At 41.9% G+C, this 27,947-nt stretch overlaps 1 protein-coding gene across 1 annotated transcript; it reads left to right on the top strand.

Annotated features, from left to right (window-relative positions):
- The first annotated feature begins 7,040 nt into the window (after positions 1 to 7,040).
- ptc (protein patched) lies at positions 7,041 to 27,206 on the top strand. Its single transcript, XM_030389625.2, has 6 exons — positions 7,041 to 8,283; positions 21,897 to 22,450; positions 23,528 to 25,493; positions 25,563 to 25,770; positions 25,846 to 26,117; positions 26,192 to 27,206. The coding sequence occupies exons 1-6, from the start codon at positions 8,155 to 8,157 to the stop codon at positions 27,092 to 27,094; spliced, it is 4,032 nt and encodes a 1,343-aa protein (XP_030245485.1). The 5' UTR covers positions 7,041 to 8,154; the 3' UTR covers positions 27,095 to 27,206.
- The last annotated feature ends 741 nt before the right edge of the window (positions 27,207 to 27,947 follow it).

Here is a 27,947-nt window from a genome sequence, read left to right as displayed (position 1 = left end):
GAGCCTCCTGGCGAATTCTACAAAAGTGAGCAGCAGCAGCGGCGGCGGCGGCAGCAGCAGCCACAGGTAAGGCCTGGGCGACCACATTTCACATTTCACCAGCTTATGAGTAAGGCGAATCTTTTTCCATACCCTAAGCATGTATGACCAATGGGGGTTTTGAGCAATATAGAATATAGAATATAGAATATAGAATATAGAATATAGAATATAGAATATAGAATATAGAATATAGAATATAGAATATAGAATATAGAATATAGAATATAGAATATAGAATATAGAATATCGATAGAATAGAATCTAGAATAGAATATAGAATATAGAATACTAGACACTAGAATCGAATTGAATATGCGATATAGATATCGATATCGAATCTATGAATATAATAGAGACTATATAGCCTAGTCGCCTCTCGCCTCTCGCCTCTCGCCTCTCGCCTCTCGCCTCTCGCCTCTCGCCTCTCGCCTCTCGCCTCTCGCCTCTCGCCTCTCGCCTCTCGCCTCTCGCCTCTCGCCTCTCGCCTCTCGCCTCTCGCCTCTCGCCTCTCGCCTCTCGCCTCTCGCCTCTCGCCTCTCGCCTCTCGCCTCTCGCCTCTCGCCTCTCGCCTCTCGCCTCTCGCCTCTCGCCTCTCGCCTCTCGCCTCTCGCCTCTCGCCTCTCGCCTCTCGCCTCTCGCCTCTCGCCTCTCGCCTCTCGCCTCTCGCCTCTCGCCTCTCGCCTCTCGCCTCTCGCCTCTCGCCTCTCGCCTCTCGCCTCTCGCTCTCGCCTCTCGCCTCTCGCCTCTCGCCTCTCGCCTCTCGCCTCTCGCCTCTCGCCTCTCGCCTCTCGCCTCTCGCCTCTCGCCTCTCGCCTCTCGCCTCTCGCCTCTCGCCTCTCGCCTCTCGCCTCTCGCCTCTCGCCTCTGGCCTCTCGCTCTCGCCTCTCGCCCCTTGGCCTCGTACTCCCTCTCTTTGCCTTTCTGTTCCCGTTCTCTTCTTTGTTCTCTCTCTTCCCCCCCGCTTTTGTTCTTTTTCTTTTTGCTTATTTTTCTTAGTTATCAAATATTTCAATAGTTAGTTATAAATAGTTTCAATATATTTTTTAGTTATAAAATATTTCAAATAACTTTCCTTAAAACTTAAAATTCGTATTAGCTTTCTTTTATAAGTTAAAGCATTCTATTAGTCTATTAGTATAAACGTGACATTACATATCTTAAAATATTTCTTTAAGTTGAATTCTTATATATTAATATTTCTTAATATCTATATGTAAATCGATGCTATTCTCCTCTGTCTTTCCGTTCTCCTGTCTGTCTGTCCATCTGTCTATCCGCTCATCCGTTTGTCCATCCATCCGTCCGCATGCCTGTCCGTATGTGTTTCTCTATTTTCTATTTATTCATCTAAAATATATTTTCAACTTTATAGGGTATCTCTGAGTCGGTCAAACTCTCTCTCTCGCTCTCTCTCTCTCCCACTCTCCCTGCTTTGCCTCTTTTAGTATGCTGAGGATGTTGTCGTAACAATCGTTAGCTGCGTCATGGTTCTCTTCGCCTGGTTATTGTCAAAGTCCAAATTATGCATGCGTCTCTTAAGATATGTTAATGTCTGTTGGTTATGGCTGACACAGCGCCCACGCAGTCAGGCATTCAGGCATTCAGGCAGGCGCATTGTCATGCTCAATGCTCGTTGGACGTTGGACGTTGGACGAGGCAGTCAAAGCTCCAGCAACAGCAACAGCAACAACAACAACAACAACAACAGGAGACGACGACGACGACGACATCGTCACAAAACGAAATTAATTTGACAACCAACGCAAAACGCATGCGCCGTCAACATTCCATGACACGCCTCCTCTGGCCACAGTACCTCCCCCGCCCCAACGCATGCCGGCTGGCAGGCGTATCTGCATCGACGACAGACCCACTGACATACGTTCCAAGCTTATCGGTTTACTTTTGTACCTATCTTAAGCTTGTTGTTCAGCTCTTCCTCCTCAGACTCGGATTCGCAGTCACATTAACACTTGGCTTCAGGTAAATGGCTTATGCGATGTTTATGCGATGATTATGAGATGGTTTTGGGGGAAGAATAAATATGTACATATATACATATGTGCATATAGCGAATTAATATATGTATTATTTTTTTATTATTATTAATACTCAATTAAAAATAAAATTAAAACTACAAACAATATTATACATATTCGTTCTATTACTGTTATGCCATACAGAATACCGTTAGGTAGGTAACATAAGCTGTATCTGCGTCTCTTTCTGGCTCAAGCTAGAGCTTATGCTGCCGTTTAACAGACTCAATTAGGTACAGCATTGGACCACCCACAAAGCACTTTCCATTTGGGTAAGCACAATCTCTCTACCTCTCTCTCTCTCGCACACAGTCTCTAGTAGTGTTGTCGCCACGCGTGGGTTGCCAAATGATAACCAAAGAGCCATCGATCCGACGACCCATCCAAATGGATCAACCATAACAACAACAACAACAGCAGCAGTAGGAGCCAAAACAACAACAACAAGAACCACAAGCGCATGACAGGACCACACAAGATGAAAACGCTGAAAAAAGCCACACACACAGGCAAAAAGACAACCACTGAGCGGCGACGGTGGCGACTGGACGGTTGATTACATGAACAAACGAAGCGAAGCAACCGGCAAACGACAGAGACGGCGAACAGGGAACCGGGCAACGGGCAACGGGCTGGATGCAGTCGATCCGCGTAACCGCAAAAGTCGACGCCAAGATAACGAGTAAAAAAAAATAAAATAAAAAATAAAAAAAGAGAGCCAACCACAAACAAATTTACCACACACGCCATCCCAAAGGCACAGCCAGAGAGGAGAGAGGACAGCGGCGACGGCGACGGCGAAGACGAAAGCGACGGCGAAGGCGACTGGAAAAGACAGGGGCGAATTGCCTCTAGGGGGAACCAAACCGAATACCATTGGCGGCGACTTGGGCGAGCCAGAGCCACACGTATTACCGGTGGCAAATAGTAATTATTACATTAAATGCACCGCAATAATACAGCAACTACAACAACAGCAGCAAACAGCAAGACGAACAACAACAACAATACCGGCCATAAAAATTGCAACGATGCGCGACCTCAAGTCCGACCCCGATGCCCGATGCTCGATGAACGAGCTTAAGCCGAAGTGCGCAAGCGAACCCGAGCTAAAGCTGTAGCCGAAGACCGCCTGGAATGGCTTCTAAGCGAATGCAGTTAAAGTTTAAGTGGTGTAGCGAGTCACTCAGTGATCACTGCTTACTGGACACTGGAACCGGCAATGTTAATGGCGTTATAGGCCAATGACAAATGCAATTGCCTAGCGATGCGGATTGCAATGCTGGCGCACTGGGACCCCAGCTGCGGTGCACTATAAATTAAGACATTATGCGATTAAAAACAAACAGGCTGTCGTTAAAGTTGCTCGGGTGTGAGGTTAGTTTGAGAGGGGCAAGGAGGTGCCGGCGAGTGAGAGAGGGAGAGAGGGAGAGAGGGAGAGAGCCAACTGTAAAGGCACGAGCGAAATATTTTTGGCTAACTGCAGCCAAATAAATATGTAGCTTAATGTGAGCAGCTAGCTGAGTCAGCATTCGGCTAGATATTACATGATAGATCATTCATAATCAAGCATATTTATTACTAATAAAATAAAAGTAATTATATGTAAAGCTTGATACTGGAATCTGGCTTTCTTGATTTTCATATATTTAAATATTAATTTATATTAATATTTAAAGTTAATAGAAATTATAAAAATAGTAAATATTAAATTAAATGTAATACAATATGCTTTGCTGCCTTGCTACATATTTTTAATAATAATAGATAAATATTGTCTATCTCTATCTTTCATAATATTAATATATGTAAATATTTATAGATATAACCAAAAATTTAAATATAATATAAATAAACATATATTGCATATTAAACAAAATGTAACCAGAAAATTATATTCATATACATATGCAAATATGTACATACATAGCTCTGTTATCGCTCATATACGATAATATCAATGCACCTGTCAATAACAAGAAGACAAAGCTTTACCTGAACAACTGAACAGCTTCCTGGCCAATCATTGTATCTACACATATTGATCTACATACATGCCACATACCCTTTATACGCTACGTAAAACAATCCCTCAATCTCCATTCAACAGCTGCTCCCATCCCCATACCAAACTAGATCAGATGCCTGCATGTGAATGATATCTGAAAACAAGGCGGCGTTGAAAAAAAGTTGCCGCGCTCTAGGCAGGCAAACTGTCGGGGCAGGCAGGCAGGCAAACAGCAAGGCAGCCAGGCAGCCAGCCAACCAGCCAGGCAAGCAAGCAGGCAGCTCACTGCGGTAACAGCAACATTCACAAATACAACAATAACTCGACGCTGCCGCAACTGAAACGGCAAATGAAGCTCTCAACCGCCGCCACGTTGGTGGTCCAATGGCAGCTGCGCCGTTGCCGCCACACAGGCACAGCATTTGAATGCCCAAGTACATATGTCAGTGTGTGCCCCTCGCTCTTGCCATCACTCTCTCGCTCTCACTCCCTCTCTTATTCTTTGCTTCGCTCTCTCTCTCTCTATCTCTCTCTATGTAGAGAGTTGGTTATGGGGAGCATTGGAGCTGCGTTACGCTGCAGGCGAATTGAGCAGAGCAAACTGCAAGTCATTGAGAGCAAAAACATGAGAGTCATGCGCAGCGCTAATATTAGAGATGGGCAGGCTGGCACGATCGACAGAGTGCAGCAACAATTAAGTGCAAATAACTTAAATTAAAGTTGCATAAAATTTTAATACAAACCAACTGCTACATAATGAAAACTATTGTATAGGTAATATCACTCGGGTTATATATAAAATAGGAGGATATACAATCCGATGTCCTCAATTTACTAAACACGCTCACGCTACCATCACTAATTTCCAATGTTTTGAGCAAAAAAATGGCGCAATCTGCAGAGAGCGAGACGTAAATGGATAAAGCTAAAATATGCGACCCGCGAGACGGCGGCAAAAATGCCGCCCATGTCGCCAAAATGCGCCACACGCAATCCAAAACAGAAACAGGCACACACAATAATAAAAACAACAACATCTCCCCTTTGACTTGCGCTGCAGTGAGCGAGCGTCGTACAAGAGAGCAAATAAGTGAGAGAGCAGTGAGACGCAAAAATAAAGTGCGCTCGCACAGCGGCTCGAGTGCAGGCGCACTCAGTTCAGAGCAAAAGCACAGCAGCCATTCATATTGATGTAACGTTAGCCAGGTGAGCGATGGCAACGGGACGAGGGACAAGACGGCAGTTACGTTTGCTGCTCGTCATCAAAAGTTGTTTGTTGCTGCTGCTGTTGTTGTTGGCTGTTTGATTATAATAGCGGCTTGCGGTGGGTCTCGGTAATGACGTTGCATTCGAATTTGAATGTGAGTTCGATTTCGACTTCGATTCGAACGCTAATTTTCTGATCACTTTTTGGTTGATATAAGCGCAGATAGGGTATATTCATTGTGATGGGAAACATGCAACGTGACGAGGGAAATATCATTGATTAAGATACAGCTTACAATATTTTCAAATAATTTAACACAGATATGTGCCTAATTTGATATTTAATGAAGGTCATTAGCTTTGCTTAAAGGATATTACCTTTTATTGCTCTCTTAGAAGCGCAGAGGTCGCGGCCAACGTCTGCTCGCCAAGTTGGAGCCGTCGCAAGGAAAACAATCAACTTTTCAACGGACCGTATATAATTTGCTTCGCAAAAAACAACGACAACTTGTGTGGTCCTCTCTCACACATACACACATATACAAACATATGTATGTATTTATAAGAACGCACGATAAAGTGCATTGAGTTAAAATATCCTCTTCATAATTTAGTCTTAAGAACATGCAAAAACAGATATCAGACGCATGTGGCAGGCACAGAAAGCAGCAACAAGAATAACCACATGGAGCTAACAAATTTGCCAACAATTCACAGCCTGCGCATACTCACATACACACACGCACACAAGCCTGCCACGCACGCGCTCCATGGGCATAAACACTTATACAATAATAAAAGCTTCACTAGCGACGACGCGTCGCGCCGCTGCTCGCACAGCTGAAGGCCGCCTTCCAGTAGAAGCGAGCGGGCAGCAGCAGCAGCAGCAGAGAGAGATACGATGAGAGAGAGAGCGCGGACTGACTGCGGGAACATCGGGACCGGGGACCACCCACAATGCCGGCAGCCGCTTTTAATGAAGCAACAACAAATTTTATTTGGGTGGTCGCTGCAATAAAAATAACAGCAACAACAACAACAGGAATACGCCTGCGGGCGCGACTCGTGTGTGGTCTAAGCTACAGCAACGACAATAACAACAACAAAATTAGCCAGCGCAATCGCAAGCTTGTTTAAACAATTTGCTGCTACGGTCGAAAAGTTTGTGTGTATAATTGTTAATCACCTAACGTTGTTAACGGATATCCTGTGTATGCACAAGTATTATTACGTAGCTCGGCAGGATATAAGAACTAGATCATTTAGAATAAATATATTTACTAGAATAAAATATGAAATGAGATACCCTATATATGTACATATTTAAATTCATTTTAAGAGTATTTTTATATACATATGTAAATTAGATTTACATATTCAATATTTGATATCCCACTCTAAACGAAAAATATAAATTTTGTAAACACTATAATTATCCACAATTTTAATACCATTATTAATGATATGAAAACATGCTAGATCAATAATTTCATATATGTATTTACATACATACATATACTGTGTTACCTTTTCCAAGCATTTTATTCATGTAGGGTATACGATAAATCTCTGTTGCATATGCCAGATCGCAGTCTCCTGAACTGTTCTCAAAGCTACAAAACTGTTAACCGTGAGTACACTGCAGCCCTCGCTGTGAGTAGCGGCCGCGCTCAAACCAAAATGGCCGCAGCAGAGACTGAGTGCGAGCGTTAACGTGAGAATGAGAATGGGAATGAGAGAGATTTAGAGACCCTAAGCGCTCGCTGTGCACACAGATACGGCGCACGCTAATGAAGTTGTTGGCTTGGTGGAGTTGCGTCTCTGCCTGCGCTCTCGAATACATCCAACATACACATCTTGAGTTTAACAGTGCCATTTTGAGTTAACATCAATGTGAAGCAAAAACAATGTAAGGCAATAATACAAAATGTATCTGTATCTCTCAGACTGCTTGCGATCTTCGAACTAAACGGTTGTGTTTACTGCGCGAGTGGCTCGAACGAAACGCGCTGAATTTTGTATAAGACGAATTGGCCTGATAGTGTTTTTGTAAAAAAAAAAAAAATTGAAACAGTGTCAAATTATATACAACATACATAGTATTCAAAGAAAATTTAAGAATTTTCAATACAAATACCCGAAATAAAGCAAACGAAACTTCGACGTGCGCAAAGTGTGTGTAAAAAAACGCGCAGAGAGCGCTAAGCTAAGAAAAGAAAAGAAAAAGAAAAAACGTGATGCAGCGCTGTGTTGAAAACTTCTGAGGCGTTCGCGTCGCGCTGCGCGTCGCACCGTTACGAAAAGTGTGTGAATTATGTGTGAAAATTGTTGAAATTGTTGTGAAAAATGTGCACAAATGCAGTGGCAAAGTGAAGCGATCTTAAGCACGAGACCAGATCGCCAGATCGCGTTCAAGCTGAAGCTGAAGCCAAAGCGAAACCAGCAATCACAACAAAACGAAACAGAGAGAGCGATTGAGAGAGCGTAAACGACAGTCGGAGAGCGTAAAGGATAGCCGGAGAGCGTGTGTTGAAGTGTTGTTTATGCTGAGCAGCGAAAAATGCAGCGCAGGCATAATGCAAAATACAAAATAAGTAGTTGTGGCTTTTTTTTAAAACATCAATAACAAAAATAAACAATACACGCACACACACATACACACTCCCATACAAACAGCAAGAGCGTGAACGTGAACTTCAAGCTGATTGGTAGCACTTTTCTGCCGCTGTTAGCTAACAGAACAGTCTCACAGACTGCCAAACACCCAGTTAACAGCTGTGAGAACGCGCGTCATTTGTCCTCCCACACACCAGCTAATCTACGAGACAGTCACACAGACACACACAAACACACACCAATATGGATAGGGAGAGCCTGCCGCGCGTACCGGACACACACGGCGATGTTGTCGATGAGAAATTATTCTCGGATCTTTACATACGCACCAGCTGGGTAGACGCTCAAGTGGCGCTCGATCAAATTGATAAGGTAAGTGAAGAAAATACATGAGAGAGTCGCTAAAGCAATGCCTGGGTTAAAAAAAAAAAACCTGTATCCCAAGCGCAGGCGTAGGCCAGGGCCTGGCTTTGTGTTAAATTAAGTCATTAAGCCGTTGGGGCAGCTTTTAATACAATTTATTGCCGATATCTTTAGCATTTTTTTCGCCCATTTCGATTTCGTTTCGTTTTTGGTTTTTCACTCAATTTGTTTTAATAGAGCTGTTAACGACCTATAGGCGGGGGCAGCGGCGAATCGTTGACAGCGGTCTGCTCTTAAGCACATTCAATTTGTTGCTGCCATTTAATTAATTGCTGTGCTTAACTCGAAAATTAAGTTGTGGGAAAAAAAACCAAAAGTATTGTCGAGCTTATGTGTAGTTCATTAATAAAAATACCCTATATTATATATAAGATACATATTTCAAATATATCTCGCTCGTTAATCATACGCAGCGAGTTTTTCGAAAATTCTGTATGTTGATTAACATCGGTATGTCATGTTATGTAGCATAGCTAAAAAACAAAAATAGACTAACATGCGCACATATGTATGTAGTATGTGTTAGTATAAGATTCTTTGTGTGTGTGAGCTCAACACATGTTCATTTAATAAATGGAATATATGTATGTATATGAGTTTTCACTGACTTCCCAACAATAACAACAGGAGCGCACGTCAACTGTTGAGCAAATCAAAGTTAAAGCTATTTTCACTTGGCGCACAGCAGGATCGGATGCCCAAGACCTCCGACTCTTGAAGCTCACTTGCCAGAGCCAGAGCCAGAGCCGCAGACAAAAACAACTTCATTATTTTGCTGCTACTGTGCGGCGAAGTTGTCGGCTGACCGCAAAAAGTCAACAACACCAACAAAAACAACAGTAGCAGTGGCAACAGCAGCAGCAGCGAAAAAAAAAATAACAACTGCACAAAAAGTGAAGCGCTGTCTGCGGCGGCTGCAGGAACTCTTTTAATGTTTGTGAGTGTGTGTGTGTGTGTGAAGCAGGCAGCTACGAATATCGCCAAAAACAACAACAGAAACTTTTGATTTACTCTTTGATAAAAATAAGTTTTGCAGCTTTGTCTTTACGTTTGCGATGATAGCAAGTAAATAAGGAGAATGAGATTGAGAGATTTTTACATTTAATAATATATACATATATTAAAAAGAACATCTATGTACATACATACATATTAAATTATAACCATTTTTTCTATTTAATTTAGAGCATTCGAAATTCGTTGCTAACGTTTGAAAACGCTCCTTGTATTTATCGTTGCTTTCGTGCTGTTGTTTTTGGTTTTGTGTGTTGTTGGCTTTTGTTGTTGTTGTCGTTGCCAAAAGCATTCTGTTTGTTTGCTTGTGTTGTGGAATTGTAGAAGCAGCTACCGCACACAGCGCGTCACGTCAGCTAGAAGAAACACACACACACACACAAGCTTATAAATAAGTACATATGTATGTGTTTCGAAAGTGCGGGTGGCCCACGTAGGGGTATAAAGGAAAAAAAAACAACAAATATTTCACTGACGCACGCGCTTTTTCACCGAACCCGATGGCTGTCAAACTGTGGCAAGTGAGCCTCAACGTTTCTCGCCTTCGCGCTGCTCGCTCGCCTCGGTTCTCCTTGTCCATTGCCTTTTGCGGTGCTTTTTACAACTTGATGTCTTCATTATGGCATCTTCTCTTGTTGCCTCTCTTTCGTTTCGTGTGTGTGGCTCTGTTTGTGTGTGTGTTTCTGTTTGTATGTGCTGCTCAATTATTTCTCGTAAGGTCTGCGCTGTGTTGTAACGTTACAGCGTTTCCTCGCATTGAACTTCTCGAAAGTTGTGGCAGCGATCGGCGCATCGATGCTTGCTGCCTGCCGCAGCATCGCAGTTGGCGGCGAATGTGACTGCGATTGCAGCTGAGGTGTGGTCGTGCCTTGTTGTTGTTGTTGTTTTCGCTGTTGCCGTTGCTTGTTGTTTGTGTTTTGTGTTTTCTGTTTTCTGTGTTTGGCCTTTTGCTCGTGACGGCATCGCCGTCGTCGTCGTCATCGACGATGGGCGATTTATTTTAATGACTCAATTTAACGAAATATATTAAGACATTAATTTTGTCTAACGAAGCCAACAACAACAACAACAGCAAGAGCAAAACTGCTAGTTGCATTTGTTTCCCTCTGTGGCTTATTCGCCGCGTGCATATGCAAATTGTGCTCAACATTATGTTTATTATGTTTCGTATGCCGTAAAAAAGCGAAAAACGAGCAAAGTTCGCCGCACTCGCTGTGAGGTCCCGTCGCTGACGTTTTTATGAATGAGGCGAATTCCAAATTGAGTCAATCGATGTGAGGTGCTGATTTTGTTGTTGTTGTTATTGTTCTCGCTGTCTCTTGTTGCTGATATTTTAATCATAGTTTCTCTTTTTTCGCTTTGCCAATTCTTTATTTAATTGTAAAAAATATTACGTTGAGTATACACGACTTAATAAAAGGTTGAATGTAAGTTTATTACATTTTAAATAAAATAATATAAATATTTTATATTATATTATAATTATAAAAAATCATATAAATTTAAATTAATTAACAATTTATAATTCAAAGACATTTGTCAACTTAAAAGACATCATCAACAGACAAGTCGCTATTGCTAGGGTATCTGCTAGTCTATCTACTGTACTTAGTTGACATAATATTATTTGCTTGTGCCGCAAGTTTATTTATGGCAATGGCAATACCGTACTATGGATGCAGGCCATGTACGAATGTTGCGGTGCTGGAGACGACTGTCATTGTATTTGTATCTATAAGAGAGAGATATGCATATGTGTACATATGTATGTAGATATACATATGCATATGTATGAGTGTGTGCATATCAATTCATGAATGAAATCGCCTTGGCATGTAGCTCCCTCTCGCTCGCCCACTCTCTCACACATAAATACACACACATACACTTACACTCACTCACTCGCTCAGTTACTCACTCTCCCTCTCTCGCGCTGTGCCAATTGTAAAGCACACACAGAGCCACTCAACACAGGAAGTTGAGCCGCATTGCCGGCATTTTGAAGAAGTTTTCGTTGTTGTTGTTGTTGTTGTTTATGCGGCGTTTGCTGTCTGGTGGTTAACAAATTTGTTAAGTCATGCCGCCCCGATCTTCTCACAACAGCACATGAAAAACAAATATTTATCCTCTCTGCGACGTAACTCCACAGAAAAAAAATTGACTTGGCCAAAATCGAAAGAAAAACCAGTAGCAACAGCCCAGAAATTGTAAATAAGCAACTGTATCTTAATGAGTTACGTAAACAGACATAAAACGGACGGACGGGCGGACAGACCAAACAACTCTTTTGCATAGGCAAACAAATGTACGAGAAATTGCAGAACCAAGAAATTGAGATGAAATGCATGAAAAGTTAAATATTGAAAAGATCAAAGCAATATTGGAGACCGAAATGCTTTTTATAATACCGGCAAAGAATTATGAACGGAATATAATAAAATATACATATGTATAAGGATCATCAATGGAACTTAATTGAATTGTTTGATCAATAGAATTATTTATGATCAATTTTAATTCATTCCAATGTACTCAGAACTAGTTCAATAGTTCATTTCAATTGGACAAGCAATTCTAAACAAAGCTAAAATCAAACAAAAATAAATCATAATCATAATATTGATATTATCAGAGAACTGATTTCTGACAGTTGCGTAGAATCCATCTAAATCAAAGTTTACCCACAACAAATGTCTTGAGTGCATTCTTGTGTATTCCGAATCAACTCATTTTCCAGGTATTTGTTTACACTCGGCCCAACCCCTTTTTCTATGGCACTTCAGCGAAAGTCAGGGCATAGTTGAAATTTCAGTTCTGTGGCCTAGGCTTAGGCATCCTTTTCTTGGAAGTGCAAAGGACTTGGAGGGAATGCTTGCCTTATATCTTTGCCGCGCCTATCTCTAGCACGCCCCGAGTACTTCCTCTCTTTGTCCGTCCGTGCTACCCCCTGTCAAAAGTAAGCCGGAAATGCTTGTAGGCGTGAGATATCTTCATCACCACGTCCTCTGCTTTGATTGTTTGGGCAACAGCAAGTTCTTTGATCTTCTCGGAAGATACTATTCGTGTCGACTTCAGCCCTTGGAGCTCGAACAATTTATGCAGGTATTCCCATCTCACTCACTCACGCAGTCACTCTGCTGCTCTTCGACTCGAGTGAGATTTATGCTAGCTTAGGGATTATTTGGCACTCAGCTCGGCCTTTCTTTCGTATTTGTTTTGCTCATTTTTTTCGAACTTCGAACTTAGAGATTATTCTTACATACTCGCTCTCTACACGCATACACATACTTTTCTCGTTGCTGCGTATGTGTTTGGAATAAATTTGTCACTCAACTAACTGTTCTTCCCTTATGTTCACTTCGTCGGGCTAAATTTAGCCTTCAGAGTTTGAGCAGAGCTGCAGTTCTGCACTCTCGCTCTCTTGCGCTCGCTCTTAAAACAATTTGTCACTCAACTAACTGTTCCACTGTTACGTTTATTCTAAATTTAGCTTTTGCTCTCTTATGCTACGAGAAAAGCTTGATTTATTATTACTCTGTTAACATACGCACTCTTCTATACTCTCTCTTTAGTTGTGCTCTTGAAGCTTTATATTTTCTTTTATGCTTTGTGGACATTTCACAATCACTTCCTTTTCTGTCTCTCAATTTACAGAGTATTTCATAGTCGACTTTTATGTGTGTACATATACAATATGCTTTCTATATTTATGAAATTTTTCGTTGTTCTCTTTTGTGTTTGTTGGTGGTCCTGAGTTGAATTCCATGGTATATATGGAATAATAAATATTGGTACAATGTGCGATAGTGATTTATGTATATGAGTTGCACGTGTTGCACACAACATCTTATCACTAGATCTTATCAGCTTATTATAATATTTATTTTGTGCGGCTTCGACTTGGCGAGGTGCGCCCCAAAGCTTTATCAATAGCTATAGATATGTGCATATGTATAATATGTATATACATACATATGTATGTACTTCTTTATTGTTGTAGAGTTCTTTTTGATCTATTTGATCCCCAAAGGCAATCCACTTAAATCATAAATTAACGCCCAGCTCACTTCATGCCTTTGCTCTATAATCTTCTTAGCGTGTTTCCCCCAATTAAAACTAAAAATACTCCCAAAGGTCTAGAAATGAAAAACTAAAACTAATACACACACACACACAGACGGCAACACGAGTCAGTGCCCCAAATAGGCACCCACACACGTTGCCCTCCCCTCAATTGACAGCTCAATTTTGAGGCCTCACACCAGCGCGAAGACCAGAGCGGGAATACAACTTTATTTTGAGAGGGAGTGGGGGGAGACTGGAAGTCGAAATGTGTTTTTCACTCAGCTTCATTAGGCCGGCTGCGAGTCGATCCCTGCCGCTGTCTCTGTCTCATTCTCTCTGGCCGCACATAAAACTGTTATTGTCTTCATCATCGTGCCCCAGCAACGGGGCACAATAACAACAACAACAACACAAGAGCAGCAGCAGCAGAGACGAACGAACGTAAGACGTAAAAAAAAATCAAAAGAATTATGAAGACATTAACTTGACCACACAACAAGCGGACGGGCCGGCCGGTCGGCTGGTCGGTCGCTCGGTCGACCAAGAGCAGCAGATAAAAGTAACAGCAACAACAACAACAAAAACAGTAACAACAGCAACGAAAAAAGGTACCAAAAGCAACTGAAGACGACGCGCAGTGACATTGGGCAACAAACGAGACAGCAATATCAAGTGAAACAGAAAGACAAAACAGACAGAAAACAGCAACAGCAACAGCAACAACAACGAAAACGGAGCGAGATTCAGAGATCGAGACAGAGGCAAGAGTGGCCAAAGAGCGAAGCGAATACCGGAAAGAAACATTCAAGCAATAATCACGGAATTCACTGAAAAAGCAGTTAACGGACAGCATGGACAAACAACGGACATGCACACACACACTCATACACACTGACACACTCACACACACGCATATATGTATGTAGTTCGTAGGGCTCAGGCCCATCGCCCTCGCCCTTGCTGTCTTAATTTCGGGCTCGGGCTTCAGCCTCGGTGCGTGTGTACCTGTAACTCAATGAGAATGAGCGACGTGGCCGCCTTGGCTACCTGACTGACCGAGTCTAAGAGAGTGTGTGTGTGTGTGTGTGTGCATGCGTGTGTGTTCGTCGGTATCTCTGGGCCTTTTCGTATGAAAATAATAAAGAAATTAAATTGCTTAAAAGCAAACCAAAGCAACGCAACAAGCAGCTTTGTTTTTTTTTTTTCGTGAGTGTTGCCCAGGCAGGTGAAGTTAAGTTTAAAGCTATTGCGCTGCATTTTTATGACAGCCGCCAGTTGAGTTTTATTTGTGCTGTTGCCCGCCTACGCTACAAAGATGAAAAATCTGTGGCTATAACTCAAAAGCTAAAGTTAGGAAAAAAAAACTAAACAAAGGAGCAGCATAGCAACAAAGTGAAGTCGTAAGCTGAGCTCGCTCTCTCACTCTCCCACTCTCTTTGAGTGTTTGCTCTTTATGCGATGCCTGCTGCATGGCTGCTAGCTAACGGTAAGTAAGGTCTGTCTTTTGCTCTCTCACACGGCTGGCAGCTGCTCCAATGACCTTCAAACTTTTGTGTTTCTTTTATTTGTTGAATTTTAACCGATTTCACTGAATGAAGAGCGACGCAGTGCCCAAAAATACACACACACACATGAATACATACGTGCATATGTATGTATGTAAATAAATGCTTGAACGCTTGCCAGTCACGTTTAAGGGGCGCCATAAATTGCCGGCAAACGACAATTTGCATGCATCGTCATCGTCCCATTTACTTTATTTTAATTGCTTGCCTAGCCGCGAAACTTGACTCGTTTTAAGCGGCGTGGGCAACTAAATGTGTGCAATGTGTGTGGTCTAATAACAGGCATACACACACATACACACCAATACAAATTCTGTGTATATGTGTGTGTGTATGAGTGCAAGCATAGCACGATTAAGACACATATGCGGGCTGTTGCGTTTAATAACTGTGCTTGAATGCACAGTGGTGCGAATTAGCTTAAATATACTGATTATGGAATATTTGATAATCGTGTATGTTATATACTCTATATACATACATATGTATAGTAATTAATTAAGCTGCATAATTTTACTGATTTGTGAAGAATTTTATGCATTTTTTTTATTTATATTATTTAAAAGGTCTTGGATTTCTTTACATTTTTTACTTATTTATTTATTTTTAATACATAGTAGTATATATTTCATTTATTTTATTTTATTTATTTTTGTTTGTTTTTATTTTTATTTTTAAATTTTATTTCATTTTTACTTTTGCCAGAGCAGTAAAAATTTCATTCAAAATAAAGATAAAATTGGACAAGCGTTATGCATTTAAATTTTGTATTCAGGAACACCCTTGGGCGCTAGCTACATAACTTTAATGGGAGCTACACGTTTTATGGCACACTTTTACGTGCGAAACATTTGAGTTTTTCTGCGAAACGTCAAATCTATTTACAGATCTTTACGAAATATATACATACATCTGCATTGGTATATGTGTTGCAAGATATGAAGATTTTGTAGGTAGAATGAGTTTAATAATTGAGAAGATATTTTCACCAAGGAATAAATAGGAATTCGCCCACTGCTCGCAGTGAGAGGCGCATAGAAATGCTGAATTTAGTTTTAGAGAGGGACAACAACAACAAAAAGTAAAAAAAAAACTCTATTGAGATTCTAATTTAAGATCATTCAAGATCTAAAAAGGCGTGACCATTATGCAGTAAGATGCAAATAAGCAACAACGCCACATAAATATGAAGCTTATATCTCACCTGGTATTTTTGATACATTTATGGCTCATAAATTAGTGAATAACAAATTTCTCTATCAAATATTTGGAGTATCCAAATAAATGTGAAAGCCGTAAAGTAGACTTAAATGTCGACATGTCTGGAAATTTATGTGAATATGATAATGAATTACGAGTTCCCACATGATTCAACAGTATATTTAAGTAAGAGTATAGATTTCCCAAAACATCAAGATTTAATGGTTTTACTGCTGTAAGCCGAGAGTCAAATACTCTAGCAAAGGGAGAGCAAAGTGGAGATTAAAATATATCATATATTTATGGAAGTAATTTAAGTTTAAATTTAGAGACTTATATATAGGAAAATAAAATAGAATTTTTGAGTCCCAAATGGAATGAGTCCAAAAGGAATATTGGAAAAGCCTTTTAATATTATTATACAATAAATGTATAAAACTATGATATATGTATGCCATATATTATGATGATATGATATGAAAGATATGACAGTTCTTTAAATATTAACCACTCCTTGTCAGATAATACCCATCCCAAATGTATATATATACCCTATTACGAATTTCATGACTAATTTGAGCTACTCTCAATGGCAAAGGGTATTCAACAAACAAAATTTGTATGTTGACGTTTCCATTAGTCAAGTGGAACAAACCCGTCGCTGAGTCGAACACCCAAAGTTGGCATATCTATATCTATATCTATAATTATGAGCATCTATATGCGATATTCGTCATATGATAATTAGCATTCACTGGGTGGTCCGGCACGTTGCTGCCTATTGAATTTCGTTTTATGCTAAAAAAAAAAATAGAAATAAATGTGAATACAAATATTTTAGATTCGTTTTTTATTGTGGCACAACTATAACTGAGCTCCACTTATAGGTAACAGTCTCTCCCGATATGGGAAGCTTTTCTTATAGACAGTCAGACATACATACATACATAGGTAGGTGTGGATGTGTGTTTGTATTAGCTGAGTCGTCTATTTATAATACTTCGGTGTAATTAAGTAGTCAAAGCCCGTGAGGCATTTGTCTGGGTCTTTTGTAAATTATGCGTATGCCAGTCTGGCCACGAACCTTTTTGATTGATTAGAGAGTTATGGAGTTGGCTAGGAAACGTTTTTCTTTTTATTGTATATTATATATTTCTTTAGTTATGTTTTTTTTTTATTTTTTTTTTTATAATATAATTTATTTTTATTTTTAAAAAAATATATTTTAATTTTTATATTTTTAAAATTTATTTTAAATATGTATGTATATATTTACATTTATGTATATAATTTATTTTATTTATTTTTTATTTATATATTGTATGTTTATTAATTTTATTTTTATATTTTGTTGGTATATTTATTTTATTTTTTTCTATTTTATTTCTTTTCTATTCTATTCAAAATCTTCAGTCTATTTTCGATTTTTTTTTTAAAATGGCATTTGTATTGCACCTGTCCCACTCTCTCGCTCGCTCGCCCTACACCTCTATGTGTGTCTCTCCCTCTCCACACGCATTCGACACGTCACAGCGGCTGAGTGCATTTCAAACTGTGAACTGGCATTGCCAGTGGGATTAGCCCAAGCGCTGTGGATTAATACAGCAAAATGTGCGCATTTCTAATGAAGCTGTTCCCAGTTGGCCAGGCCTTACAAAGAAAATGCAGCACAAACAATTTTCCGCTTTAGTCAAAGTAAAAAGGAACAACGGCAACAACAACAGCAACGCAAACTGAGCGCGCAGAGGCCATAAATCAATTTGTGACATTTCCTCACGACGCCGACGCTGGCAGCGACAGCGACAGCAGCTGCGGGTGTCTCTTGTAGTTGAGCACACACAGGCAGGCGGCAGGCAGTCAGTCAGCCAGCCAGCCAGCAGTAGTAGTTGTAGACGACGAGCAGAAGAAGAAGAACAAGAAGAAGAAGCAGAACATGAAGAAGGAGTAGAAAAAACAGCATGCAAGATTGATGATATGTCACATGCTCAGGCAACATTTGGCGAGGCTTCAGAGTGAGAGCGAGCGAGACAGTGAGAGTAAAAGGAGGAGCAGCAGCAGCAGCAGTGTGGAGGAGTGACAAGCGTTAACAGCAGCCGCTGTGATGGCTCAATTGCGCACAGTTTGAGCAGCGCTGCGCGCGCGCACAGTGACTGCCAAAATCTAGATTACAATTTATTTTTAGTGCGGCGACCTGCGGCATTGCAACATTGTTCTTGTTGTTGTTGTTGTTGTTGCTGCTGTTGTTGTTCGTGCAGCCAGCGTTGTTTCTCAGAATTTGGTGCGTCTTTTTGTTTAGGTTTTGCGCCTAACCAGGGAAAAACATTCTTTTACACACACACACAAACACACAGGCACACGCACAAATTATGGAAAAAATTCCACGAACATTGCAAACGCAGTCGCCCCATGCAGCGCAGCTTGAAAGAGACGCCGCCGACGCCGACGTCGCCGCCAATGACTTCATTAACATTAGCCGCCAGCGTGTTGCAAGTTTTGCGGAAATAGTTTGGCGACAGCGACAGCATAGCTAAACAGCAGGAAGTGTGACACACTCTCTCTCTCTCTCTCGCCCACTCTTCACTCGCCCTCTCTTCCGCTCCCTCTTGGCACACCTTTTGGCTGCACCCGCGAAATGCCACGCATAACTAAAGACGGCGCAGCCAGAGCTAACCTTTTGGCATGGCTGCTGCTGCTGCTGCTGCTTTGTTAACGGTAGTCATAAAGCGGCTGCCCAGCAATAATAAAGACGTCTTCCTTGTAGTCAATGCCACCACTTAAGTCACAAGCAACAGTCGGGCAACAACAATGCAACACGAAAACGAAGCAAACTTGATTTGAAGCTAACGCTGGGCCATTTTACTGGCGGAAAATCTGTGAAAAGCGATAAAAGCAAAAGGAGTCTGCCACACAGATTTACAAAAGAGAAAAAAAAAAGAAGAAAAGAAAGGAAAACAGAGAAGAGAAGTGCCCAATCTCCCAGATTGAGACGTTTCAGGCACAAGGCACAACGGAATGTCGGCGCTGTGTACCTGTGTCGGTGTCTCTATCCGTGTGCCTGTGTGTGTGTCTGTGTGTGTGTGTGCCTGTGTGCCTGGGTGCCTGGGTGCGGCTGCTGCACAGTGAGACACGACTGGAAGCCACGAGCATGTTGTAGAACTTTCGGGTGAGAACCTTGGGCCGACTTGCCAGCAACTCTTGGCATGGGCTCAACAAAGGGGCTTGAACCGGAGGCCGCTCTTGACGCTTTAAAAAACCCTTAAAAATCTAAGACTGAGGCTGAGGGAAAAAATGTTTCAATTAGTTAGACTAACAGAGTAATTAATAACTGTCTTTAAAATGGTTGCATTTATTTTTTCAACTTAAAAAAAAATGTTTTTGATATATTTTATGTATTGGAAATTACTTTTGTATTTTTATTTGTATTTTATTTTAATTTTAAATATATTTATTTATTGATAAATTGTATACTTTTTAAATTACATTTTTATTAAAATTTAAATATATTTATTTATTTATAAACTGGAATACATTTTCTATTTACATTTGTTAAATTTTTAAAATTTAAATATATTTATTTATTTAAAAATTGTAATACATTTTATATTTATATTCTCTTTTTTTTTTTTTAATTTAAATATATTTATTTATTTATAAATTGTAATGCATTTTCTATTTACTTTTCTTAAATTTTAATATTTTTATTTATAAATTGTAATACATTTTATATTTATTTTTTTTTAAATTTAAATATATTTATTTATTTATAAATATTTATTATATTTATTTATTTATAAATATATTTATTTATAAATTGTATTACATTTTATATTCATTTATTTATTTTTTTTAAATTTAAATTTATTTATTTTTGTTTATAAATTGTAATACACTTTCTTTTTACATATATATATTTTTAATTTTTTATATCTTTTTTATTATATATATTCTTTATTATATACTCTTTTAAAATTTTTTTTTTTTATATATATTTTTTCATTATATAATATTGTGGATTCTCTTCAACCTAATATTAACAATATTTTTATATTAAATAGTTTTTTATTAAAAGCGGCAAAAGTTTATATAACTTTTAATATTTGAATTATAGTTCTACTACTCCTTTATTAGCCCATGTTGCTCTCATTAATTACCCAAAAAAAGGTCGATCATTATCATTAGATTTACCCCCACTCAATGCTTAAATTTTATCCATATATCAAAGTCAAAGTCAGAGTCAAAATCAAAGTCGATTAGCGAGTGCGACCCACTGTGCAGTGACTGGACGGTTAAAGGTTCGATTGAGATGTTAGCGTGTGGCTCATTATTTGGGTCTCGATTTCCGTGCAGCAAAGACGAGAAAGCGGGAGAGAGGGAGAGGGAGTGGGAGAGGGAGAGATCAATTGCCAAACAGACGCTTACACTGTTTAACAAAAGTAAAGTTTCACTAGTTCAAGTTGAGGTGAAAAGTTTTTAATGTATAAGCCAAAGTTTAAAGATCAAATGAAAGTTTTTTTTTTAGTGTTAATAAACGAGGATGTAGAAGTTTTTGTTTATTAAACTCTGATCTCTGTGAACTTAATATTTTATTATAAAATAGAGAAAAGCCTTTGGAGATTCTGCCAACTTTTTTAAAAGTTATATTTAAAACTTAGTTATTTAAAATGAATTTTTAGTTTAACTGTGAAGCAAATTTTAATGAATTGTAAAGTTTTGCTTTAAATTTGGATCTTAATAAGTAGAGAAAAGCTTTTGTATACCCAGACTAATCTAGAAAATGCGAATGGTTTTTATATTTTACTTTATTGAATGGAATTTAAATGTATTAGGAATACAATATTAACTTTGCTCTTTGTTGACTTAAAATTATTATTATAAATAATTATAAAAATAAATAAAAAATATTTATTATAAATTAGATGAAATATGAAACCATTTTATACTTAGCATCTATAGAAAAATTGCCTAAGTTTACAATTAAAGTCTGTAATAAATAAAAAATATTTATTATAAATTAGATAAAATATGAAACAATTTTATACCCTGCATCTATAGAAAAAGCTGCCTAAGTTTACAATTTAAGTCTGTAATTTTTTATGTAAATTTTAATGTAAATTTTGATCAAACATAAAGTTTTTCTATAAACTACAATTTCTACTTACTCTAAATTATTATTATAAATAAGAGTAATACTTGCTTACTCTAAATCTAAGGGAGAACTCCTTAAGGAACTATAAAACAGAAATGCAGCTATTAATTGAATTGCTGTTGCACAGTGTTTTAGTCGACGTCGACGTCGCCGTCAGCTGCAGCGTCGGCGTCTTGTGTTGTTTTGTAGGCTGGGCTGGGTCCATTCGGGCGCTGCTGCGGCTGCTGCTGCGGCTGCTGCTGCGGCTGCTGCTGCGGCTGCTGCTGCTGGCATGGGCATGGTCGTTGGGCATGGGCTGGGTTGATGATGATGATGGCTTCATTGCGCCGCTGTGGTCGTCGCAGATGCTACAAAAACATATAAATTATATGCTTGCGGTCGGGCCACACGCTGTTTCGTTATAATTTTAATGCGTTATTTATGGCATAAAACAAAAAAACAAAAAAAAAATCAGAAAAAAATCCTCAAAAATAATAAAAAAAAGGCCCAAAAGCAGAAATGAAAAAAAGAAAAAACTATTCAAAATAACAGCACACTCATTCACACTCGTGCCATCTCTTTCTCTTCCACAGGGCAAGGCGCGTGGCAACCGCACGGCGATCTATCTGCGTTCAGTATTCCAATCCCACCTCGAAACGCTCGGCAGCTCGGTGCAGAAGCATGCGGGCAAGGTGCTCTTTGTGGCCATCCTGGTGCTGAGCACGTTCTGTGTGGGCCTCAAGAGCGCCCAGATACACACGAAGGTGCACCAGCTGTGGATACAGGAGGGCGGCCGACTGGAATCGGAGCTGGCCTACACACAGCAGACGATCGGCGAGGACGAATCGTCCACGCATCAGCTAATCATCCAGACGGCCCACGATCCGAACGCATCGGTGCTGCATCCGCAGGCGCTGCTCTCCCATCTCGAGGTGCTGGTCAAGGCGACGGCGGTCAAGGTGCAGATCAACGATACGGAATGGGGCCTGCGGGACATATGCAACTCGCCGACAACGCCCAGCTTCGAGGGGCACTACTATATGGAGCATATACTGAGGCATCTGATACCGTGCTCCATCATAACGCCGCTCGATTGCTTCTGGGAGGGCAGCCAGCTGCTGGGACCCGAAGCCCCACTCTTTATACCGTAAGTAGTGCATGCCATTGGCCATGTCCTAAGCCCACTTGACTGCATGGCTTAACCCTATTTGATTCTCGTTGCATTGTTTTGCATTGCTTAAGCCCTACCGAGTCGGTAGACAACTAATATTACTTAAGCCCAATAGGCTAATTGAGCTTAATCCCAATGGGGGGACGTGAATTCTTAAACCCTACTTGAGCTTAACTCTAATAGGTCTTTAACATGAATTCTAAACTCTAATCCCAATAAGTATTTCCCTTAACGTGAACTACTGAGCCCTACTTGAGCTTAACCCCAATAGGTATTTCCCTTAACGTGAATTCTTAAACCCTACTTGAGCTTAACCCTAATAGGTCTTTAACATGAATTCTAAACTCTAATCCCAATAAGTATTTCCCTTAACGTGAACTACTGAGCCCTACTTGAGCTTAACCCCAATAGGTATTTCCCTTAACGTGAATTCTTGAGCCCTACTTGAGCTTAATCCCAATAGGACTTTCCTTTAAGGTGAATTCTTGAACTCCAATTGAGCTTAATCCCAATAGGTCTTTCCTTTAAGGTGAATTCTTAAACTCTATTTGAGCTTAACTCCAATAGGTCTCTTCCTTAACATGACTTCCTTAACCCTAATTGAGCTTAACCCCAAGAGGTCTTTCCTTTAACATAAATTCCAGAACCTTACTCGAGCTTAACTCCAATAGGTATTTCCTTTAAGGTGTATTCTTGTACCATACTTGGGTTTGTATTCCTTTGCTTCAATTCCTTTAACCCTATTGATTCTTCAGAGCAGATCAATTTCCCTTAAGCGAATCTCTTTCCTTCCCTTAACCCCTCCAATCGTTTTCCATTTATGCTCGTATTTCTTCACCCTAATTGAACTCTGTCTTATTTTGCTTTATTCAATCCAATTTGCTCCTTCAGTTAACCCCAATTGATCGCTGATCTCTACTCAATTGCCTTAGCCTAATGGCTCCTTGGGGATTTAAGGTGGAACCCCATTAAAAATTCATTTCTCTTCCTTTTGCCATCTTAAACTAATCATCTCTCTCTCTCTCTCTCTCTCTCTGTCTCTCTCCCTTGCAGTGTCCTCAATCAGCGACTGATGTGGAGCACACTGAATCCGTCGGCTCTGATGCAGTTCATAAAGCAGGAGATTTCCGATCAGAAGGTCAGCTTTGACTTTGACACCGTCGAGCAGTACATGAAGCGAGCGGCGATTGGCACTGGGTACATGGAGAAGCCCTGCCTGAATCCCTTGCATCCGCAGTGCCCGGACACGGCGCCCAACAAGAACAGCCAGCAGCCACCGGACGTGGGCGCTATACTCTCCGGCGGCTGTTACGGGTTTGCGCCCAAGCACATGCACTGGCCGGAGCAGCTGATTGTGGGCGGGGCGCAGCGCAATCGCAGCGGGCACCTGAAGACGGCCAAGGCGCTGCAGACGGTGGTGCAGCTGATGACAGAGAAGGAGATGTACGACCAGTGGCAGGGACACTACAAGGTGCACACCCTCGGCTGGACGCAGCAGAAGGCCGCCGAGGTGCTCAACGCCTGGCAACGGAACTTCTCGCGCGAGGTGGAGCAGCTGCTGCGCAAGCAATCCCGCATTGCGGCCAACTATGACATCTATGTCTTCAGCTCGGCCACCCTGGACGACATCCTGGCCAAGTTCTCGCATCCCAGTGCCGTCAGCATTGTCATTGGCGTCGCGGCCACGGTGCTCTATGCGTTCTGTACGCTTCTGCGCTGGCGTGATCCGGTGCGCGGCCAGAGCAGTGTGGGCGTGGCCGGCGTACTGTTGATGTGCTTCAGCACGGCCGCGGGCCTGGGCCTGTGCGCCCTGCTCGGCATCGTGTTCAATGCGGCGAGCACCCAGGTGGTGCCGTTCCTCGCCTTGGGCCTGGGCGTCGATCACATCTTCATGCTGACGGCGGCCTATGCGGAGAGCAATCGCAAGGAGCAAACGAAACTGATACTGAAGAAGGTCGGACCGAGCATCCTGTTCAGTGCGTGCAGCACGGCGGGCTCCTTCTTTGCGGCCGTCTTCATTCCGGTGCCCGCCCTGAAGGTCTTCTGCCTGCAGTCGGCCATCGTGATGTGCTTCAATCTGGCCGCCGCGCTGCTCGTCTTTCCGGCCATGATATCGCTGGATTTGCGTCGTCGCACCGCCGGACGTGCGGACATCTTTTGCTGCTGCTTTCCCATCTGGAAGGAGCCGCCCAAGTCCGCCTCCCCAGCGCTGGCCATGAACAACAACAACAGCATGCGCGGCGGACGTCATCCCAAGAACTGCAACAACAATCGAACGGGACAGCAGCAGCAGCAGGTGCAGGTGCAGCCACAGCAGCTCGCTCAGAATCCGCTGCTAGAGTCGCGAGCTCCATTGGCTGGCGGCCTAGCCACCTCCCTGCCCAGCTTCTCGCTGGCCAGCTTTGCCTACAAGTATTATACGCCCTTCCTCATGCGCAGCTGGGTCAAGTTTCTGGCCGTGATGGGCTTCCTCTGTGCGGTGATCTTCAGCCTGTACGAGGCGACCGCGCTGCAGGATGGCCTCGACATCATCGACCTGGTGCCCAAGCACAGCAACGAGCACAAGTTTCTCGATGCCCAGACGCGTCTGTTTGGCTTCTATAGCATGTATGCCGTTACCCAGGGCAACTTTGAGTATCCGACGCAGCAGAAGCTGCTCTGCGACTACCACGAGGCGTTCGTCCGGGTGCCGCACGTCATCAAGAACGACAATGGTGGACTGCCGGACTTTTGGCTGTTGCTGTTCCGCGACTGGCTCAAGAATCTGCAGCGCATCTTCGACGAGGAGCTGCGCGACGGGCGACTGAACAAGGAGAAATGGTATCCGAATGCCAGCAGCGATGCGATTCTCGCCTACAAGCTGATGGTGCAGACGGGCTATGTGGACAATCCGGTGGACAAGAGTCTGGTGGAGACGAATCGTCTAGTCGACAGGGATGGCATCATCAATCCCAAGGCCTTCTACAACTATCTATCAGCGTGGGCCACCAACGATGTCTTTGGCTACGGCGCCTCACAGGTGAGTTCACTATATAAAAGAAGAAGAAGAAGAGAGGAGAGCAGTTTGTAATCCTTGAAACTCTTGCAGGCCAAACTGTATCCGGAACCGCGCCAGTATTATCATGCACCCAACGAATACGATGTTAAGATACCCAAAAGTCTGCCCCTGGTCTACGCCCAGATGCCCTTCTATTTGCACGGCCTCACCGATACCTCGGAGATCAAGACACTGATTGGACACATACGCGATCTGAGCGTCAAGTTTGAGGGCTACGGATTACCCAACTATCCGTCTGGTAGGCATTACGAATGGCAAATTTTGTAGAGTGAATGATTGTAAAATTTGTAATATTTCTCGATTTTCCTTTTAGGCATTCCCTTCATCTTCTGGGAACAGTACATGACGTTGCGCTCCTCGCTGGCCCTGATTCTTGCCTGCGCCCTGCTGGCCGCCTTGGTGCTGGTCTCGCTCCTGCTGCTCTCCGTTTCGGCCGCCATTCTGGTCATTGTCACGGTGCTGGCCTCGCTGGCCCAAATCTTTGGCGCCATGACCCTGCTGGGCATCAAACTGTCGGCCATACCCGCTGTGATAGTCATACTGGGCGTGGGCATGATCCTCTGCTTCAATGTGCACATCTCATTGGTAAGTGTGACCAACAAATCTGGAGAAACTTTATTGATTGCAATTCTCTCTCTCTCTCTCTCTCTCTCTCTCAGGGCTTCATGACCTCGGTGGGCAATCGTCAGCGTCGCGTCCATCTGGCCATGCAGCTGTCGCTGGGGCCGCTCGTCCATGGCATTCTCACCTCCGGCATGGCTGTCTTTATGCTCTCCACGTCGCCGTTCGAGTTCGTCATCCGGCACTTTTGCTGGCTGCTGCTTGTCGTGCTCTGTGTGGGCGCTTGCAATAGCCTGGTGGTGTTCCCCATACTGCTGAGCATGCTGGGCCCGGAGGCGGAGCTGGTGCCGCTGGAGCATCCGGATCGCATATCGACGCCATCGCCGGTGCCGATGCGCAGCAGCAAGCGATCCAACAAATCGTTCATTGTGAATGGCTCACGCGGCTCGTCGCGCTCCAACAACTGCCACAAGGCGCATCACTATCACAAGGATGTCAACATCAATGATCCCTCGCTGACCACCATTACCGAGGAGCCGCAGTCGTGGAAGTCCAGCAATTCATCCATACAAATGCACAACGATTGGAGTGCCCCGTCCACGCCCACGCCCACGCACAACCGCAACCACAACCACAATCACAACCACAATCACAACCACAATCATCTGAACAATCATTATATGAACAACATGAACAACTATCAGCAACGCGAACCACCGCATGGCTCCAGCTCCAACTCTGGCCAAGGCAACGGCAACGGCTCCAATTATAGCTGTAATGCTGGGCCAGCGCCGCCGCCGCCAACGTATCACAAGCTATCGCAGCCCATGCTGGGCGGCTATGCGCCGCCGGAGCTGCAGAGCATTGTGGTGCAGCCGGAGGTGACCGTCGAGACGACGCATTCGGACAGCAACACCACCAAGGTGACGGCCACGGCGAACATCAAAGTGGAGCTGGTGACGCCCGGGCGAGCGGTGCGCAGCTACAACTTTACGAGTTAGCCCTGGCACTAGTTCCTGTAGCCATTAACGTCTATCTGTAAACTGTAAACTGTAAACTGTTGACTGTAAACTGTGAACTGTTGACCGTTAACTGATAATCGTGAACTGTTAACTGTGAACTGTAAACTGTGAACTGTTGACTGTTAACCGTGAACTGTTAACTGTGAACTGTTAACCGTGAACTGTAAACTGTTAACCGTGAACTGTAAACTGTTAACTGTTAAATGTGAACTGTTAACTGTGAACTGTTGATTGTTAACCGTGAACTGTTAACCGTGAACTGTTAACCGTGAACTGTAAATTGTTAACAGTGAACTGTAAACTGTTAACCGTGAACTGTAAACTGTTAACCGTGAACTGTTAACTGTTAACTGTAATCTGTATATGTGTATGCATGTTAGTTAATTTCCATATGGAACATATATATGTTAGATATATGTATATGACTATAGATCATATAATTATATATATATATATATATATATGTGTGTAGTATATATAGCAGCTGCTACGCCTCAAATGCGCATGCCTAGCAGCTTTGTATGTATGTATTTTAGCACTTAAGGCATTCTTATACATAGAGTTATTTATTGTAACACACCAACACACACACACACACACATCGACAGAGCTATGTACTTATATTTGAGGCACTTCCATGGCCAAGAGATTGAAATATCGATAACCAATCCACACACACTAGTAATTTATAGCATTTAATTTAGTTTAAATATGTACATAAAACACAAGGACTTGAACCAAAATAGTATCGCTTAAAAAACAAAAACAAACAAAAAAAAAAAAACACAATGAATTTAAGAAGTATGAGAAACTGAAAACGAAACGAAGATAT

Source organism: Drosophila navojoa, chromosome 5 (assembly GCF_054131105.1).
Source record: "Drosophila navojoa isolate 15081-1374.11 chromosome 5, UAZ_NAV_1.0, whole genome shotgun sequence".
Classification (NCBI taxonomy): Eukaryota; Metazoa; Arthropoda; class Insecta; order Diptera; family Drosophilidae; genus Drosophila; species Drosophila navojoa.
The sequence above is the reverse complement of the archived record's forward strand: the minus strand, read 5'-3'. Positions and strand labels throughout refer to the sequence as shown.

Bases quoted from the DNA above. Each gene is read 5' to 3' on its own strand.
- ptc (XM_030389625.2), top strand. From the start codon at position 8,155: ATGGATAGGGAGAGCCTGCCGCGCGTACCGGACACACACGGCGATGTT. The intron at 25,771-25,845 runs GTAGGCATTACG...TTTTCCTTTTAG, and splicing joins ATTACCCAACTATCCGTCTG to GCATTCCCTTCATCTTCTGG. The intron at 26,118-26,191 runs GTAAGTGTGACC...TCTCTCTCTCAG, and splicing joins TCAATGTGCACATCTCATTG to GGCTTCATGACCTCGGTGGG.